The 19,240-nt window shown below is 38.6% G+C and overlaps 1 protein-coding gene across 1 annotated transcript in view; it reads left to right on the top strand.

The window, feature by feature from the left end:
* Nucleotides 1-19,240, top strand: part of DNAH11 (dynein axonemal heavy chain 11) — a 330,986-nt gene that overhangs the window by 106,691 nt on the left and 205,055 nt on the right. The window contains exons 29-33 of the mRNA XM_077757651.1: nucleotides 5,616-5,747; nucleotides 7,489-7,649; nucleotides 11,200-11,356; nucleotides 11,474-11,619; nucleotides 14,821-14,937. Of these exons, the coding sequence (XP_077613777.1) occupies nucleotides 5,616-5,747; nucleotides 7,489-7,649; nucleotides 11,200-11,356; nucleotides 11,474-11,619; nucleotides 14,821-14,937 (713 nt within the window). The remainder of the gene's footprint in view (nucleotides 1-5,615; nucleotides 5,748-7,488; nucleotides 7,650-11,199; nucleotides 11,357-11,473; nucleotides 11,620-14,820; nucleotides 14,938-19,240) is intronic.

Genomic DNA, 19,240 nt, shown 5'->3' with positions numbered 1-19,240 from the left:
GGAGTCAGAATCGCCGCTTCCTTCTCTGGGTCGGGCTGGCGCGCATGGGCAGGGGCTTGCCTGGAGCTCTTAATATTTGTTGATGCTGTCACAGAGGAACTAGATGAATGGTGATGGGGCTGATAGTGAGCCCTGTGTACTGCTCTCTTGTACGAGTGGAAGTGTGGCCTCTGAGTGTCGGGAGCTACTTCTCTTGTGCTCTGGGTCTCTTCTGATGCGGACTCTCAGGATTCCTGGACTGCCTTTTCTCCGTGTCTTCCAGTTCTCTTCCTGGCTCACTGCTCTCGGTGTACAAACATTCCCAAGTATCTCATTACTCACAGACAAAATAACCAGCAAAATTTGTTCCTTGATGTCCCATCTCCCATTTTCTACTCTAAACCTGTAATTTTTATTAGAATCAAGCTGTTTAAACTAAATATCAGTACTTGATTATGCTCTTGTATTGTTCTTACTTCTCTCCATGACCCCATTTCCACCACTTGACTGAGTTTCATTGTGGTGGTGGTGCTGTTGTTAGAAGTACTTCCTTTTCCTTTAATACTCTCCCCCCTGTTTCATGACTATTTGAATTCTACTTTGCCATCAACTTCTTGGGCTCTTCTTCAGTTTTATTTTCTTGCCCTTCTTTCTCCTCCAACTCCTTCCTGGCTGTTGTTCATGGCTCTGACTTATGTTCCTTTCTCTTCTCACCATACCATACATCCCTGCTAATTTCATCTGCTTTTACATCTGCTCCCTTTCTTTTGTAATATGCTCATGCTTGTCATCTCCAGCGCAGACCTCTCCCCTCAAGCACAACCAAAAGTATGTGGGCTTTTCCATTGGAAATCTGACAGGCACATCCAGCCAAAACATTGAAAATATATTCACTCTTCTCAAACCTGTTTCTCCAATGTTCTCAAGCTCAGAACAAAGCACCAACAGCCTTCACCAGTCTCTCACCTAGAAGCCCATTTGAGTCTTATTTTTTTTTTACTAGCAAATTCTGAAACTTTATTGCATCCACAGACTACATATGTACATATCCAGAAGTCCTTTTAAACGATTTCCATCCAGGGACTGAGGTAGAGATCAACAATGGTTTGAAAATGGACTTTTACCGCTTTGTACAGTTTACTTAAAGTACATTCCGATCTCCTTCCACCTTTTCCTTGTGGCTCACAGCTCAAAGTGCCACAGGAAAGGAGGCGTATCAGACTGAAACAGTCCCAGAACAGTTAGTACTCAGGCATGATGGCTCCTCCTCCAGGAACTGGTTTTCCCCAGTAACATTTGAGTCTTATTTTACTTGCTGTCCAATCAACCATCAGATCTCTTCAGTTATCCTAAATGTATCTGTTGTCACTTCAACCCCCACCACTTCAGTAATATTCCGGTCCCAGACACTTTCCTCACCTGAATGGCTATATCCTCCTCCTCTCAGAACTGTTTCTCTCTAGTCTTGTTCCCTCCAGTCCGTCATGCCACAGGCAGAGAAATCTTTTAAAAACACAAATCAAATTATTAGCATACTTCCTAAAATCCTTTAGTAACATCTAGTTGCCCTTGAAGTTGAGACTTTTCAGTAAGCTGGCCAAGCCCTGTGTGTTTGGGCCCTTCTGTCTCCATCCTCCTTAGACTTGTGGTCTACCATGTTCTGCTTTGCTCCCATGCTGGACTTCTTTAAGTCACCTGCTGTGTGCCGGGTGTTCACATGGGTGCTTCTGCTGGCTTACTCTCTGCTTCCGTGGGAGGCCAGCCTCTAAGTTTTTAGATCCTGAATTACACTCATCCCTTAAAGTTAGCATAAATACCCTCTTCTCCAAAACGTCTTTCCAAGCCCTCGATTAGGCAAGGCTGTTTTTCTGTGTGCCATTGTAGCTTGTACTTGGTGTTCCAGCAAAATGATTATAGTTATTTATCTGCATTCTGCATTGACCTGTAACCCCTGGAAACAGTAATCCCATTTGTCTTACTATGTGACTGAAAGAACAAAATTTTGCTTTGGTGTGTACTGTTGCTGCCATTCATTTGTTCATTTCTTCCTCCCCTCACTCCTGTAATGAGTGTGTACTGACATGGTGCTTATGCTGGCCGCTCTACTAGGTATGGGATTGTAGTACTGAATTAAACACATAAGGGCCTTGCTCCTTTAGAGCTTATCATTAGGGGAGGAGTCAAATAGTCAGTAAGGAAATAAGTAAGTGATTGATAGGATACTAGTAAGTACCATGAAGAAAATAAAATAGGAACCTATACAATAATGGGGTAGGCGATCATAGTAAGTGGGATGGCCAGGGAAGGCCAGTCTCATGAGGTGAATTTGAACTAAGATATGTATAATGAGAGAAAGCCAACTGTACAAAGATCAAAGGGAACATACATTCTGGCAGATGAAAGAAAGTCTCTGTGCCTTGAAGCAGCCATGGTGGAAGGATGTAGAGAAGGCCAGGCAGGTGGAATGATGTGTAGTGGGAAAGGAGGGGTGGCAGCCCCTGGAAGGCTTTGTGGTCACAAAGTGGAGTTTGGATTTTACTGGAAGGTAGGCATCTTTCTGGTTCAGGACATATGCTGTATTTATGCTCCAGCTAAAGGCCCGATGTGTGAGGACAATAGCTGCTTGAGTTTCAGGATGGGGTACAGGCACTTGACTTGGGGCAAACATCCATGATCCTAGCTGAAAGTCAGGTAACGCTGCTTTGATCAAGGGCAAGAATAACTGCTGATTACATGACAGGCTATATGTTTTTTAGAAGGTGCCAAGGTATGTTTCATATATCACGGGCCATAAACTTGTAAACATTGATAATATGACCATCTAGTGATAGTGCCTGGTGCTACTGCTGAAATGATAGCCATTTGATAACCTTATTTTTGTGGGTACAGAATTTTATTACTTAAATAAGAGCTTCACCACGAAAGTGTAATCCTGACAGACGTCAGATCCCCAACATAGGATGTTGAACAGGTAACATTGATGAGCTGTATTTTAATCATCTTTCATTTGACTGAACTTTTGTGAAAAATGAATCAATAATGGAGAAATCATAGCTTGTAGGAGCCTCAGACAAGACAACGCATGTGAAAGCACTTAAAATTATAAATGTTCTCACAAGGGATAAATTATTATTACTGTTGTTACAGTCAATTCTCTTTAACCAAATACTGGAACTGGTATACGAGTTGAGACTGTAAAGACTGGCTGTGATGGAGATGAGAAAATACGCAGTGCCAAAACACCTCTTTTCTAATCAACATGCATGTTAATTTTGTTGGCCTGCTTATGTGTGCAGAGGCTAATAATGTACATATATTAATCTACTAAGAAAAGACTGAGTACCTACTGTTTGACAGCTAGCCTCTTAGTGGCTCTGGGGACAAAGTCATGTAGTAGACAGGCACACATGTGCCTTCATGGAACCTAAAATCCAGGGGTTAGTGAACAAGGCGTATGTGAAATAGTGATCACTTCTGCTGTTTTTTTTTTTTTTTTTTTAACACGGCCACACTTTATAGATGTAAAAAATTATTAAAAGTAGATAAATGCTTATAAGGATGTTGTATATTCTGAATGTCTAAAGTACATGATTTTTATTCCTTTGAACAAACTTTCCATTGGGTTTGATTTTAAGTCTATCTCAAAGACCTCCCCCTTTTTTAATAACATTTTAAGGATGTTTATTTTTGTAGAGATAGAGGAAGCATGATCAGGGGAGGGGCGGGGAGAGAGAGAACACCATGTAGGCTCCTTCCTTATTGTCAGTACAGAGCCCGACGTGGGGCTCGAACTCACCAACTGTGAGATCATGACCTAAGTCAAAATCGGGTCAGACGCTCAACCGACTGAACCACCCAGGCACCCCTCTCTCAAATGCCTCTTGCACAGTGTATTTCTCCACCTCAAAGGTGGTGGGTGGGTTTGTCTTGAGGCTCGGACAGGAAGTTTATGTGGTATGACCAGTAAGAGCTCAGGCTTTGAAGGCAGACTGCCTGGATTTGAATTACTTTTCCACTGCTAATATGTTTGTGCCTCAGTTTCTTCATCTACAAAGTTAGGATAGTAATAGATTTTTGTGAAATTGAATCGAACGATGTGGACAATATGGTTGTCAGTGCCTGGCATCTTGCACATTATAATTTAATGTAAATTGCATGTTATGGTTATTATCTTTCTGCCTTTCTTCTCCATTCTTAATACAGTTACATAACCTTATCCAGTTCAGCTGCACAGCGGGCTCGGAGAAGTCTGCGGTGTTGGCTATTTTCTGGGATGTGGTAATAGTGCTGTAAGGAGCATGTTTCTGACAGGAGGTTACAAAGGTTCGAGAGCCTCTGGTGATGTGTCATATTTACTCATTACCAACTCTCTCACGAGCTCTAACGGTTTGTAATTGACTGTCCTTTGCGGGGTGAAAAAAGAAAAAAAAAGGGACAGTATTGTTTTACTCTATGTTACCTTGAGATAAGGCAGAATTTGGTGGGAGATGGGGGGAGGCTGGTTAATAAGCGTCGAATAAGGCAGACATGTTCTAACTAAATATGCTCACAAAATGACCACCTAAGAGAGTATCTTTAAAGGATTTGACACAACTTACAGTAAATATTTTATGTCAGATCTAGTTTACACATGTATGTATACACTCAAAACTTCTGAAACTGAAATAGTAGTACAAAACAATACACATTCTTCTGGAATGCAACATTTTCTATTCCATGCTTTTCCCTGTCATTCCATTTCATTCCCTCGCATTCTTTGGAAAGAGACCTGTGGTTTTAAAACTATTGATGTAAGAAATCAATGGACCTAATAAGAATAAGGATATGAGTAAGAAGAATTAAGTGGGATAGTCTTCCCCTGTACGTCTTAAATATTTTCAAAGTAATTGTCTTATTCCTCATGCAGGAAAGAAAACAAAAGAAAAATATGGAATAACCAAAACCAGTTGATATTTAGTTCTTACTATACTTTTATAGAGGTTAGCTCAATTTGACTTTTAAAATTTGTAATGTTTGGGGCACCTGGGTGGCTCAGTCAGTTAAACGTCCGACTTCGGCTCAGGTCATGATCTCACGGTTCGTGGGTTCAAGCCCTGTGTCAGGCTCTGTGCTGACATCTAGTTCAGAGCCTGGAGCCTGTTTCAGATTCTGTGTCTCCCTCTCTCTCTGACCCTACCCTGTTCATGCTGTCTCTCTCTCTCAGAAATAAATAAAAAAACAAATTTAAAAATTTAAAAAAAATTTAAAAAATAAAATAAAATTTGTAATCGTTTCTATCCCACCACCATTGTGGATTTATCATCAGTAGGACAGAAAGTCAGTTCACTGCAGTCAGGAAACCTTGCTTCTATACCTACCTCTGGCTTTGTCAGCACTCACATGTGTGCCTGCATTCTTGAGTCTCAGCTTGGGGTATGGGGGGATGTTACAATATTTATTGTACTTAAAGTAATTTCATAACATCCTTTCCTTTCTCTTCTACCCCTGGATTGTTGGAGGGCTAGCTGAGATACATACTTGAAATGGTTTTGTAAGCTAGTGTGCTCTTCACAAATATGAAGACTATTGGGTTGTTGGATTCTGGTTTTGTAACTCTTACCTTTTTTTTTTCTTTTTTGGTACAAAATTTCTTGTAGATTTCTCAGTTGAATACACTGATAGCACTTTTACTGGGAGAACTTGTACCTGGAGATAGGCAGAAGATCATGACGATTTGTACCATAGATGTCCATGCCCGAGATGTGGTGGCCAAACTTATTTCTCAGAAGGCAAGTTCATAGAAATTTCATGTATTGCATGTTGTTTCCTAAAAGTAGTGTTTATTGTCAAGAGTACTTCTAAGAAAGGCATTTTAAATTATAAATTTAGTTATACTTACTGTGAGTGACTTTGATTTAAGTAATTATTTTCATGAAAGTTATCCCAGGTGGTATCCCACAGAGTTCTGCCAAGTCAGGAACCTCTAATCCACACCACCCCAAAAATAAATGTAGGATGTAAGAATCTTGTGAAGTCACTGTGTTCATTTCCCTGTCATCATCTTGGTCTGTTGCCCCGTGACTGTCACCTCTATGGTTTATGCAGTCATTTAAACCATCTCTGTGTCCATTTGTTTCCTTTGCAAGAAAGAGAAATCTTGATCATCCCTTGTCTTTTCTTTTTAAGGCTAAATTATATTCTTTCTGGAAGTCACTTTCTAATCCTTTCGGGGCATGAATATCCTTCTTACCTCTTTACAGAGCCTTTGTGTCTCCTAAATACTGGCAGTGTTTAATGAGAAAGAATTTTCTCAGCTTTTTTCTAAAATACCTTACTATGTAGAAATGTCAAAACTGTGCTTGTCTCCTGAACAACACGGTTGAATCATGCCTGTTGGCTACTTTCTCCTCTTTCTTCTTGTTGTCTGCGAGTGGTGGCGCTCTAAAGCAAGATTGTTCCTTTCACAATTTGAAAACGTGTGTGTTTTGAAATGTTTCCTGTTGTTTTTCTAGTTCTTTCTCAATTTATTAAAATCAAAAGGAATTATAATTCTCTCCAGAAAGTACAAGCACTGCCTTTTTGTGTAAGCCATAAATGTAAAAAATACTTCCTCCAAGTTCAGGACCATTAGTGATATTGTGTGATTGCTAATCCAAAACTGATCCTTGCAAAATAGCACTTACCATGTATTCTCATTTTGATAATAAACCATTGATAACTATTCTTTGAATATGACCTTGCACCTTTATACATAGTTTATTATGTTTTTTTCAGTGGTAATGGCTTGCAGTAAAATAAATTATGATTTAAAATATGTCCTTTGTACTCAAAGAGGTAAAGACTTTGTCTAATTTCTGATCATCTAATAAATACAATTGTACAATGTAGGCATCAGGATATTTAGTAGATAATAATTTTGGTAACTTAAATGATTCCCAAGAAGTCCTGGGTCACAAATATATTGAAAGAGACTGGAATTGTATTTTCAAATTGGGAAAAGAATGGATAGGATTGAGTAAGATAGGAAAGAATGGCAACAAAAAATGTTGTGATTTGATTTAATGAAAAATGAAGTGGGAAATCTCTGTACTAAAAGCAAAACTGGCTTTAGAATGGACTTTGTTGAAAGTTTAGTTTATTGATACCTCTGACACGAGGAAATTATGGGCTAATATGTTTTACTACTGAGTGTATTTTTCCATCTGATTTCAATGATAAGAGTATAAAGTTAGAAAAGGGATCAAATCCCCTGGGCTGATTCATAAAAGGAGGAAAAAAAACATTGCTTGAACAAATTGATACTGTTTTACAGTAAAAGCCTTCTTAAAATGAAGACTTGTATTACACATAGTTCTGAGTAAGTATTGAACCATCTACACACACTTGTGATTGGCAGTAACATGCAAGAGATTGCTGTCTTGCGAGAGTTTTAGAAATGAAATGTGAATTAGCAGAATTGATTAGGTGAATAAAGTGTGTTGCCTCAAAACACGCAGTGTCCTACGTGTAATGATCTTGTGATATTTTCAGGTTGTCAGTCCCCAAGCCTTTGCTTGGCTTTCTCAACTTCGTCACCAGTGGGAGGACACGCAGAAACACTGCTTCATTAATATTTGTGATGCCCAGTTCCAGTACTTCTATGAGTATTTAGGAAACGGTCCTCGGCTAGTGATCACTCCTCTAACTGACAGGTAACAGTGATGAGTTGAAGTCAGATGAGTGAGCCAAAATAGTCCCCTACTGTGAGTAAAGATGTGTGAGATGGAACAGAAAAAAGTGAGAGAAAATGATGAACAAACGTGGAAACTGTGAAAATGTGCGTAAATGGACTAATGGAGTGGTGTGGTGAACGTTGACTTTAGTTAGAGACCAGGTGAAGAAAGCCAGATTAGAGACGCAGAGATGCAGACTCTAAATGGACAGATCATGAAATGACTTGATTAATATGGCGGAGGGCAGCAGTTGTGATCACCGAGTCCATTCTCTCCGGTTATCCATGGTAACATTCTATTGCAGGATTTATAACTGCCTTCCACAATTGCATCCCTTATGGAAAGTGTAAACCTTGGAATTGCCTACATTCAGATTAATTTTTGAAGGATTACTTACAGTGAAAAAAAGAAAAGAGAGGGAACAAAGGTCCATGAAGTGGTTTAGCAAACACTTAGGAAGCCCTGTGCTGAGTGCTGTTCCAGAGTTAATTAAACAGACAGCATTCCTGCTCTCATAGAACGCACTTTCTAGTTGACTGTGGCATGTGGATGGCTGGGAATGAGAAGGAACAATAATCAAATTAACAAACTTATTTTAGGTGGTAATATATGATAAAACAAAAACGACACAGGACGATACGTTACAACGCATACAGAGCATCTATAGATTGTGTGTATAGATATACACAATCTATAGATTGTGTAAGGGAATGTGTGAGTTGAGACCTAAACGGTAAGTGGGAACTAGCTATGCACACATCCTAAGACAGAAGGTGACAGGCAGAGGCAAGTGCACACTTTCTAAGATGAGAAAGAGTTTAGCCAGTTCAAGTGGTAAACATAGAGCCAGAATGGCTCAAGTATATCGGGGGGGAAGGGGTGGTTACCATTATTAAAAGTTCATTGCCACTTGACTTTAAGTTAATATATACATATATACACACAGTAAGAATATTGTAGGTAAGGATATGTCACATTGATATGAGATTCCTTATTAGTATTCCACCCTCTTTTGAATTACTTGGTGGGAGGAAGCATGTATATTCATCAGCATTCAGGAAAGAGGAAAGACACCTCAAAATCACGAGAATGTTCCTAATTATCCAGTATCAGCATACATACAGTGTATCTGGGAATTTCAGTGTAGGCAGTTTTTTTCTGGGCTCCTGGGTGGCTCAGTTGATTGAGCGTCCAACTTCGGCTCAGGTCATGACCTTGTATTGGTGGGTTCGAGCCCCACATCAGGCTCTGTGCTGACAGCTCAGAGCCTGGAACCTGATTTGGATTCTCTGTCTACTTTTCTCTCTGCCCCTCCTCTGCTTGCTCTCTCTCTGTCCCTCTCTGTCTCTTAAAAAATAAAATAAAAAAAATAGAAAGTGTAGTTTTAAATATGTCAGTAAAGCTGGCTTGTGTTGACAGTCCTGGGAAGTCTGAAATTCTCACACTAGCTTTGTGATTATTCTTGGTTGTATTAATCTCATGATTTCATCATTGATAAATTCTAACTCTGTTTTTCTAATTCAGTTCTCTTTAACTTGCCTCTCACTAAAACTCTGTGTTCACTCTCTTAATTGGTTAATTTATATACTTCTTTCAGTGGGAGAGATTAAAATTTGTACCTTGACAAAACCACTTGAGAATAGTCAAAGCTGCAAACACTAAAAGTCTACTGTATATGTGCCGTTATAAATAAAGACGAGAAGAAGGGAGGTATAGGGGGTAGGAGAAAATGAGAAGAGACATTTTAAAGTGTGCCAGTATATGGGGACTAACAGCTTATTAACTTTTTAATTAAAAAAAAAAATCACTGGTATATTTGAAACTTAAAAGGAAGCTGAATGTTCCTTTTGATCGAGTGAATGGTTCTGCGTAAGATGTTCACTTTGCATACATTTCTTCTCCATTTCATTTTTTGGGTTGTTTACTAATTGTTTACGTGAACACAATGATGCCTTTCAGACATGCTCATTTGATGTTGACCTTCCCTCTGTGTGATAGGCAGGGCAGTCAGCCTTAGCAACAGCTCCTGCTCCCTTCCGTGGGCAGATCCAGAGACCTAGGTCAACCAGCTTGTGAGAGACTTGGGCTGGAGTACAGGTGGACTGGGTAGGAGTGTGCAGGCTAAGCTGTTACAGAGAGACCCAAAACATAATGGCGACAAGTCCATGGGAGCTGGTGTGTCACTTGAATAACAGTGCAGAGGGGAGGGGCTCAGCATTATAGGCTGGCAAGTGGCCAACATGTCAAACATGACTTCCCCCTTTGTTTCAGCCAGTGAAGAAGGCAAAAGCATCTAGAAGGAGGTGTCGTGGAATTTCTACACAGCATTTCAGCACATAGTGTGTTGGTTGGAGCTTGGTCACTTGGCTGCTCCTGGCTGGAGGGTGGTGGGAACTATAGTTGCAGCAGATGGATGGCCCCATGTCCAACCAAAACTCAGAATCATGAGAAAAAATTATTAGGGGATAATCTACACTATAAAAAATGCCATAATTCCTAGTTCATGGATCTTTGCATTCCATATTCATTGTAAGATGCACTTAAACGTGTGATGACCATAAAATACAGATACACTTTACATTTGCATGAGTAATTGCTTCTATTTGCATAGTACTCTGAATTTTTAAAACATTTACCTTTGGCATTTTTAACATATCCCTACAATAAATTCCTCATATTAGAGAAGAGAAATCAGAGACACATTGATGTCAAAAGACTTATTTAAGATTAACATCTGATGGTTGGCAGAGTAGACCCTAGTCCCTTGACTATAGACGTCCATGTGTATATCTTTCTCTTAGGTCCACTGTCTGTAGTAAGACAGAAATACTTGATGAAAACCTCATATTAGAGCCTTGCCATTTGTGAGTTTTTCTTCTTCTACAAGTATTAAATTCTGTCTTCATATAATTCTCCTCAGTCTGAGAACCTGTGAATCTTTCCTGCAAAAATAGGTATTATCATAATCTAAATGCATGTAGCAACATGTTTGAAATGAATTCCTGCTATATATTTTAATGTAACATCGTTTTGTATAGTTGCTTTATATATTGAAATACATATGTATTTGCATACTCGACATATATTTACATATCTCATCTTTTAATGTATTCATTAAATATCAGTTTAATGAAGGCAATGTTTAATTCATCACCCAAGATTTCTGTTGTTCTTTTATAAACAATAATTTTGAGATGTTGTCTGCCATATTAATAGTATCTCTGCCTAGACATATCAGAAACTCAGTAGCATTGCAAATCAAGTGTTATTTGTATTGATACACAGCTCTTAGAAAATAAGAAAAAAGCAATACATGCTTTATTAAGTAGTCAACCTAAAATTAAATTTGATATAGAATATTATTCTGACCTTTGTTACTGCCATGAACAAACCCTAGATATATCACTCTTGTTTGTTATGACATTGTAGAGCCTGACTTCTTAAACTAAAAAAAAAAAGGGTATTGTCCATCATGTTTCCTAGAAATCTCCTATCAGCCTGTAATATTGATACTTTCTGTTGTTGAAAGGTGTTACATCACTCTAACTCAGTCACTTCATCTAACCATGAGTGGAGCCCCAGCTGGCCCAGCTGGTACAGGAAAAACAGAAACCACCAAAGATCTTGGACGTGCCCTTGGCATGATGGTTTATGTATTCAACTGCTCAGAGCAAATGGACTACAAAGTAAGATAGTCATAAAGTGCTATATTCTAACAATATTACTCCTGGTTTGGAATGATTGAAACTAATAGCTCAGAGCCTTCCTCTGTTAAATTCTTAATGGCTCGCTCTATGATTTAGTCCATAGGAAATATCTATAAGGGATTGGTGCAGACAGGAGCTTGGGGCTGCTTTGATGAATTCAATCGAATTTCGGTGGAGGTTCTATCAGTGGTGGCAGTGCAAGTGAAAATGATACATGACGCCCTCAGAAACAGGAAAAGCAGGTGAGTAGTGCCTGGCTTCTTTCTCTTGTTATGGATACAAAGAGAAACATGAAGTAGTGAAGCAAACCTCATCTTCTTCACTTGCTGCCTCTCTCTGTCTCATGAAATGGATAAAATAAGAGGTACTGGTTTATTCTGAAGCATGATTTTGAATAACCTCCCATTTTTTGTTAGTGGTTTTTAGTAGTTGGATGAAACAAAGGTGTACTACATTAATATGTCAGAAACAAACAAACAAAACCCTTGACAATGCTCAATCCAGTTAGCAATTCTCTGTTCTGCTCTAACTTGACCTTCTATTTGCACTGGACATAGTTGGCTCCTCCTTTCTGCTGGACACGCTTCTTCACATTGGTTCCGGGACACCACCATCCTCCACGTTTTCTCCCATCTTCAGGGATGCCCCTGGGCTGATTCCTTCTCATCTACAAAACCAGAAAAAGTATAGTAACTACCTTATGATCACTGTGGTGACTAAATGCAGAGCACTGGGACAAGTGTTTGGCACTTAGTAAGCACTGTATCAGTGTTTGCTGTTATTTTTTGTTGTTATCATTTCCTGAGCTATCAGTATTAGATGTCGCAAGGCTTACTCTTTGGGTCTCGTTCCCTTAGTGATTTCACCCAGTCATGTGGCTTTATGAACCATTTGTTTGCTGGTGGCTACTAGATGCCCAGACTTCCTTTCTCTGAGGCCTAGATCTCCAAAGACAGTGCCTTTTGGAGCATCTCAAGACTCCACTTTNCACTTAGTAAGCACTGTATCAGTGTTTGCTGTTATTTTTTGTTGTTATCATTTCCTGAGCTATCAGTATTAGATGTTGCAAGGCTTACTCTTTGGGTCTCGTTCCCTTGGTGCTGCCCCATAGGCCTATTATATTTAAGAGATGCAAAATCAAACTCCTGGTGTCTCTACAAACACTTGCTTGCTCAATAGTCTGTCACAGTAGAGTACATGCTCACATTCTGCTAGTTACTCAGTTACTCCAAAAAACTATATCGAGTCTAACAGCTTCTCAACCTGATGCCACATTCTAAAATGACTGGCACTTGGGGACTGATGGCTTAATTTGAGAAGTTAGTATTATACTGGTTTTCTTTATAACATTTGTTTGTGGTTTTCTTTGTGCCATTTCTTTGCATGGAGGGAAATCTCATTTTATTGTCTCTCCTTAAGGCATTTTGCTTACCGTCTCTCCTTAAGGCATTTTGCTCAGCTAGCTATCTTACCAATATGGGCAGTTCAATCTCCCAGTGAGGGAAAGCCCCTGGAAACTCTGACTCTATTATAGAAGTTTCTAGTTGTTGTATATAACATCTGGGTATTCCCACTGCTTAGAAAGTTCTCAGTGCTTCTATCACATGGCTTTGGTGTACCAGTTGACTATGACCACATGTCTGCTGCCTAACCTGCCCCTACTCTGAGGCCATGTTAGAGAAGTTTAATTCTTTCCTCTTTGACACCCCCACTCCCAGATGTATTTCATTTAGTTTTTAGTCAAATTCTTATTATTTGATATAACCCAGATGTCATTTGAGGCCATCCTTTCTTTTCTTTTAAAAATTTTTAACATTTATTTATTGTTGAGACCCAGAGACAGAGCACGAGCAGGAAAGGGGCAGAGAGAGAGGAAGACACAGAATCTGAAACAGGCTCTAGGCTCTGAGCTGTCAGCACAAAGCCGAACGCAGGACTTGGACCCACCAACCATGAGATCATGACCTGAGCCAAAGTTGGACACTTAACTGGCTGAGCCACCCAGGCACCCCAAGGGTGTCCTTTCTTAAGATTAGATAATTGATCCATGCAAGGATTTCTGGATACTCCCAACTGTACTTACTAGTAGTTTTCTCTGTGTCCATGTCTCTGTGTATGTATGTAAGTTGCACCTGTTCATCTCATACTGGCCCATGAACAGATGGCTGGGCTTTGTTATGATTTCATGAATTTTATTACATGCTCTTTATATTCAAGGATTTAAGAGATGGAGCTGTGCCTCGACAGCAAAGCCTTTGCGCACCTTGCCAGCTTTGCCCCCTCAAAGTCTTTATTCTTCACTGTGGCTGTCCCTGCTATATCACGGGAGAGCACACAGGGACCCTTTTAGCTCCCTGTGAGTCACCCCGCCAGGCTTGTCTGCCTTCCCTGGCCTGATATGTTGGGAATCAAGATTTCTCCCTTCTTACCTTGGCTATATTAAATCCATCTTCTCTTAATTATCTAGTATCTAAGAAGCTTGTAGTCCTAAAAAACCGTGGCTCTTTTCCCTCTCCTTTGTGTGATGTAGGCCCAGCTCCTTGACTACTCCAGCCCTTCCTTTTCTCAACGAGAGAGAGCCTATACTTTCTCATTTACCCCCATTTGAAAGTTTCCTTTTACTTGTCCTTCACTTTGGCTCCTCTGGCCCTTGCCTATTCCATTGCTCTGGCTATCAGCAGCCTAACTAGACCCTTGCAGATTTTTCTACAAATCTTTCACTTCTTCTCCAGTGCATATAAGTGTTAAGAATAGAGATGGTCATAGCTAATATCTCTTGAGTATGGGCCATATTCTAGGCATTGTCCTCTTGGCCATTTATACATATAATCTTAGTCTTTGTGTAATCCAATAAAGTGGGTAATATTGCCACCCCCTTTCCTTTTTATGAGATGAAGTAATTGAACATGTCTAAAGTGATAGAGCTACTCTCTGAACACTCACAGTCTGGCTCCACAGCTAGCTGTCCTAACCACCACACTATTCTCCCTCTCTGTGGTAGTCAGTAGGTATTTGCTGAATAATTGGGAGACAGTGAAGGAGGAGGGTGAGCAAATAGACTTAATGAAGACAGAACAAAGAAGCCACTTTGTTCTCATAACATGGGTATTTTCTGTCTTTGCATTGTCCGATTCAAGGAATTGCAGCTGACGTTGAAGGCAAAAATGACATCCTGTTTTGATGTTAAAGTAGCCATATAGGCCATGCTAAAATAGAAAAGAATACTTCCCCTATTTGTAACTCTTTGCAGGGAGGGGAGTGTATTTTAATAAACATTTGTCAAAATGTATTCAAAATATGTATTCATATGAATTTTACAGAAAATCCCCCAGAATCAACAGCTCCTTAATAAGAATTTGCATTTTGCAGTGGTTTTGCATTTGTCACTGTGTAGTCCCATTCAATGAGCACATTTAATTCCATCAATTTTCTTCTTATGGTAGATTTGTATTTCTTGGGGAAGCCATCGCACTGAAACCATCCGTTGGAATATTTATTACTATGAACCCAGGATATGCTGGCCGAACCGAATTACCGGAAAATCTCAAAGCTCTTTTCAGGCAAGTGTTAAGCCTTGTGGTTTAGCATCTGGAGCACTCATGCCACCTAATGTTGCTGGTTTGCACTGTTAAGTGATTTATTTTTACTTGAGAATTCCTGTGGAAACCCCCTTATTATTGCTTTGGGATTCCTGATAGAACTTCCATCATGATAAGTTTAATTCTTTTGAAACATGAAGCCAGAAATTCAAATCATTACCTAAAAGTTGCATGGTACATTTGAACATGTAATACTAGCTCTTTTATAGTGACATTTTTATTATAAACAAAGTTTTTACTCATTATAGACTCTTTGGAAAATACAAAAAAGGATAACAAAAAGGTTATAGATTTAACACCCAGAAATGATAATTGTTACTTTTTTGGGGCCTCTTTTATAATTCAGGTACTAGTTTAGGTATGATTTTTATTTAGTTCTCATTTAGTATTTTGATGTAAGTAATTCATCATATTATTGAAAATTCCCTGGAAATGCTGTTTTATGTAGTTTCAAAACAGTCCCTCTCATGGCTTATCCATAATTTTCTTAACCATTCCCTATTGTCTGACATGAGGGGTTTGTGTTTTTCTTTTCAGTTTTTTATGATCATAAAATAGCAGGCTATAAACATTTCTTCACATGAAGAGTTACCCTATTTCAGATTATTACCCCAAATAGATTTATACATGTAGAATTACCTGGTGAATGATTAGAATACCTATTGATGACCTGCTTTCCAAAAATATTTTACTGATATATATACTTATTAACAATCTGTCAGAGAAGCCGTGCTGAATCTGAACCAGTTATGTTTCTCTCCAATTTAAATCAACTTTGTTCAGGTGTAACTTCATGTAATAAATTGCAGGCATTTAAGTACAGCTTGTGAAAAAAACTTAACACAATCAAGATATGGAATATTTCCAAACCCTGCAAGTTGTGCCTNAATATTTTACTGATATATATACTTATTAACAATCTGTCAGAGAAGCCGTGCTGAATCTGAACCAGTTATAACCCTGCAAGTTGTGCCGCTTTGAAGTTAATCGCCCATATCACAGATGGGCTTTCTGTGACTTTAAGTTAAATTTGCCTTTCCTAGAGTTCATGAAACCCTACAGTATGTACTCATTTGTGTTAGCTTCTCTTCTTGAATGTTAAGGTTAGGGGATTCCTCCAAGTTGAGTGTATCAGTAGTTCTTTATTGTAGCTGGTTAGTTTTCTATTAAATAGACAAATTACAACTTGTTTATCCGTATACCAATTGATGGACATTTGAGTTGTTTCCAGTTTGGGGCTCTTATGAATAAAGCTGCTATGAACAGTCTTCTACAATATTTGTGTGAACATATATCTTATTTTGGATAAATACCTATGAAGGAAAGTCACTTGGCAAATGTGTGTTTGACTTTATTAGAATCTGCCAGTCTGTTTTCCAAGATGGTGGTACTATTTTACCATCTCACCATCAGTATATGAGAATTTCGCTTGCTTTATATCCATACCAAGTTTTAGCCCATGTAATAGATACATGGAGGTATGTCATTGTGGGTTGTTTGCTACATTTCCATGATGGATAATGATTTGAGCATCTTTTTATGTAACTTACTGGCCATTCCCATACTTCACTTTTATGAAGTGCTGTATTGTGTATGCTTCCTTTGCTAAATTCATATATTGCAAATACTTCCCTCTTAATTTGTGGCTTGCCTTTTAATTTTCTCAATGGTCCATCAATGATAAACGTTTTAAATTTGATGGGATAAAATCTATCAATTTGTTTTTTTAAATATACTAGTTGAGAATGTTTGACTAGCCCCAAGTTGCAAAATTTTTCACATATGTTTTCTTCCAGGAGTTTTGTGGTTTTGTCCTTTTTTCTGTTAAGGTGCTGGAATATACTGATTGATGTTTTCCATTGCTAAAAAATTCTCCAGTGCTGCATTCCTTGGGTAAATTCCACTTAGTCAGGAGATGCTATTTTTTATATTTATTGCTGGACTCCGTATGCCACCATTTTGTTCAGGATTTTTAAATTATTATTTTTATTATTATTTTTTTTTACCATTTATTCATTTTTGAGAGACAGAGACAGTGTGTGAGTGGGGGAGAGGCAGAGGGAGAGGGAGACACAGAATCTGAAGCAGGCTCCAGGCTCTGAGCTGTCAGCACAGAGCCCGATGTGGGGCTTGAACTCACAGACCACGAGATCGTGACCTGAGCTGAAGTCGGAAGCTTCACCGACTGAGCCACCCAGGCGCCCCTATTTTGTTAAGGAGTTTTAAATCTATACCTTGAGGGATATGGGTCTGTAGTGTCCTTTTTTGTACTATCTTTATCTGGTTTTGGCATTAGGGTGATGCTGACCTCATGACATGTGGTGGCAAATGCTCCCTTGTCTATTTTCTTGAGAGTTTGTATAGGGTTGGTAATATTTACCCCTTAAATATATGATAGAATTACCCATCTGGGCCTGGATTTTTCTTTGTAGGAGTTTTTTTTGTTTGTTTTATTGTTTTTTTTTTTGTGATAGACTCAACTTTTTAATAGATATGGAGCTAATCAGATTTTTTAAAATTCTTTTATTTTTGGTAATTTCTGTCTTTTAAGAAGACTCTCCACATTATTTACATTCCTAAATGTATTGGCATTTATTTGTTCATAATATTCCCTTATTATCTATAGTGATATCTTCAGTCCTTGTCTTTTGTGGATAATTTGTGTCTTCTTCCCCCCCCCCTTTTTTTATTTTTTGCTTTTTTGAGCTAGAGGTTTATCAGTTACATTTTCAGGAGTTCTTTGGTGTTCACTGTATTATTCAGTGTCTGCCTTCAAAGTGATATGCTATTTAGCATATAATGTAAGAGCCTCTGTAGTTCTTAGTGTGATTTCTTTCACTTCTTTTAAGCTTGAAATTTGCTTGTCCGCCTGTCTAGTTATTTAAGTTTTTCGTTTGTATTTTCTTCTAATTTTTATAGTATGACTTTTTAAATGTACTTTATTGAGAACTTATTTTGGTAGGTAACAAGAGTATTTAAACAGAATTCTTTTCCAAAATAGTCAGTTACTCTAGCATGCTCTATTAAATGTTTCTTTTCCTCATAAAGCTGCTTTGCCTAGCATAGCAGCTTTATAATGTCTATTTAAAAAAAATAATTTTAGAGACTATCCTTAGAAATGTAATGATTATAAAATACTTGGATTTGAAAATTGTATATCTTTCCAGTATTTTTACATTTGTATCTCAGTTCATCTCCTGCATGTTTTCATTTTGGTCTCAAAATTACTGTTTTGTGCCATTTTCATAAATGTGGTCTAAATAAGTAAAGCTTTGGATGATGCAAGTAGCATTCATGAGTGGAGGCAGTGTACCTGAGCCTGAAGAGCGTCCTGATACCACCCCTCACCTGCCACGGGGCCGAGGGCATGTGCTCACCCTCCTCAGAACCTTAGTCTGCACTTGTGCAAAATACAGATGAGAAGAGGAGCCACTTCCTAGAGTTGTGACAAGGGAGTGAGCGCATGAAAAGCTTTTCGCACTCTGTTTGGTGTGAAGAACGTGCTCAGTAAAAAAGTTGTCAATATTAATGTATGTACCAAGCAAGTCAACTCACTACCTTTTCTGTCCCCTATTTACTGTTCATCTTTAGTACTTCTATCCTATGATAGGGTACAAATGTGGGGGGAAGTGTGGGCGTAATTTAAATAGGAGAAGTAGTCATGGCATAGATCCAAAGAAACTTAGGAATGTTTAGGGTGAAAACTTAGATATGTGCAATGTAGACTGTAATTATATTTACGAAAGCAGGTGGAGGGACACTATTGGACTGTGTACTTTAAGAAGCCGAAAATAACAGGCTTATTTACTTAGTTGCATCCTTCTTTGCCCTTCAGTTGAGCAGAATTTTTCAGATGTTGCTGTAAAGGGCAGTGGTCTTTAGGGAGGCCTTTGTGGAATTCCCCCTCCAAAAAGGAGATTTAAACATTATGTTTTGGTCAATTCTTATCTTAAAAATCTAACCAAGCTGGCCTGAGGCAGTGGTATGCTAGAAAGGGCCTGTACCAGCTTGAAAGCATGGATGGTTAAATTTTCATGAATTCTATAAGCACAGCCACTAATGGAAACTTAGTTATATAAACAGTTGATTATATTTAAAACAAAAGTGATAAATACTCAGAACGCGTTACTATTTCAGTAATATTGCAGTTAGGTCCTTTCTATCTGTTTTGTATGCTTGGTGGTATGCTCTTGCACATCCCTTCCCAGACCCACATTTAGTGATGTGTTGATAGACTGAAGTTAGCCATGGTGCAGGTATTTAT

This window comes from Crocuta crocuta, unplaced genomic scaffold, assembly GCF_008692635.1.
Source record: "Crocuta crocuta isolate KB4526 unplaced genomic scaffold, BGI_CrCroc_1.0 scaffold62, whole genome shotgun sequence".
Classification (NCBI taxonomy): Eukaryota; Metazoa; Chordata; class Mammalia; order Carnivora; family Hyaenidae; genus Crocuta; species Crocuta crocuta.
The sequence above is the reverse complement of the archived record's forward strand: the minus strand, read 5'-3'. Positions and strand labels throughout refer to the sequence as shown.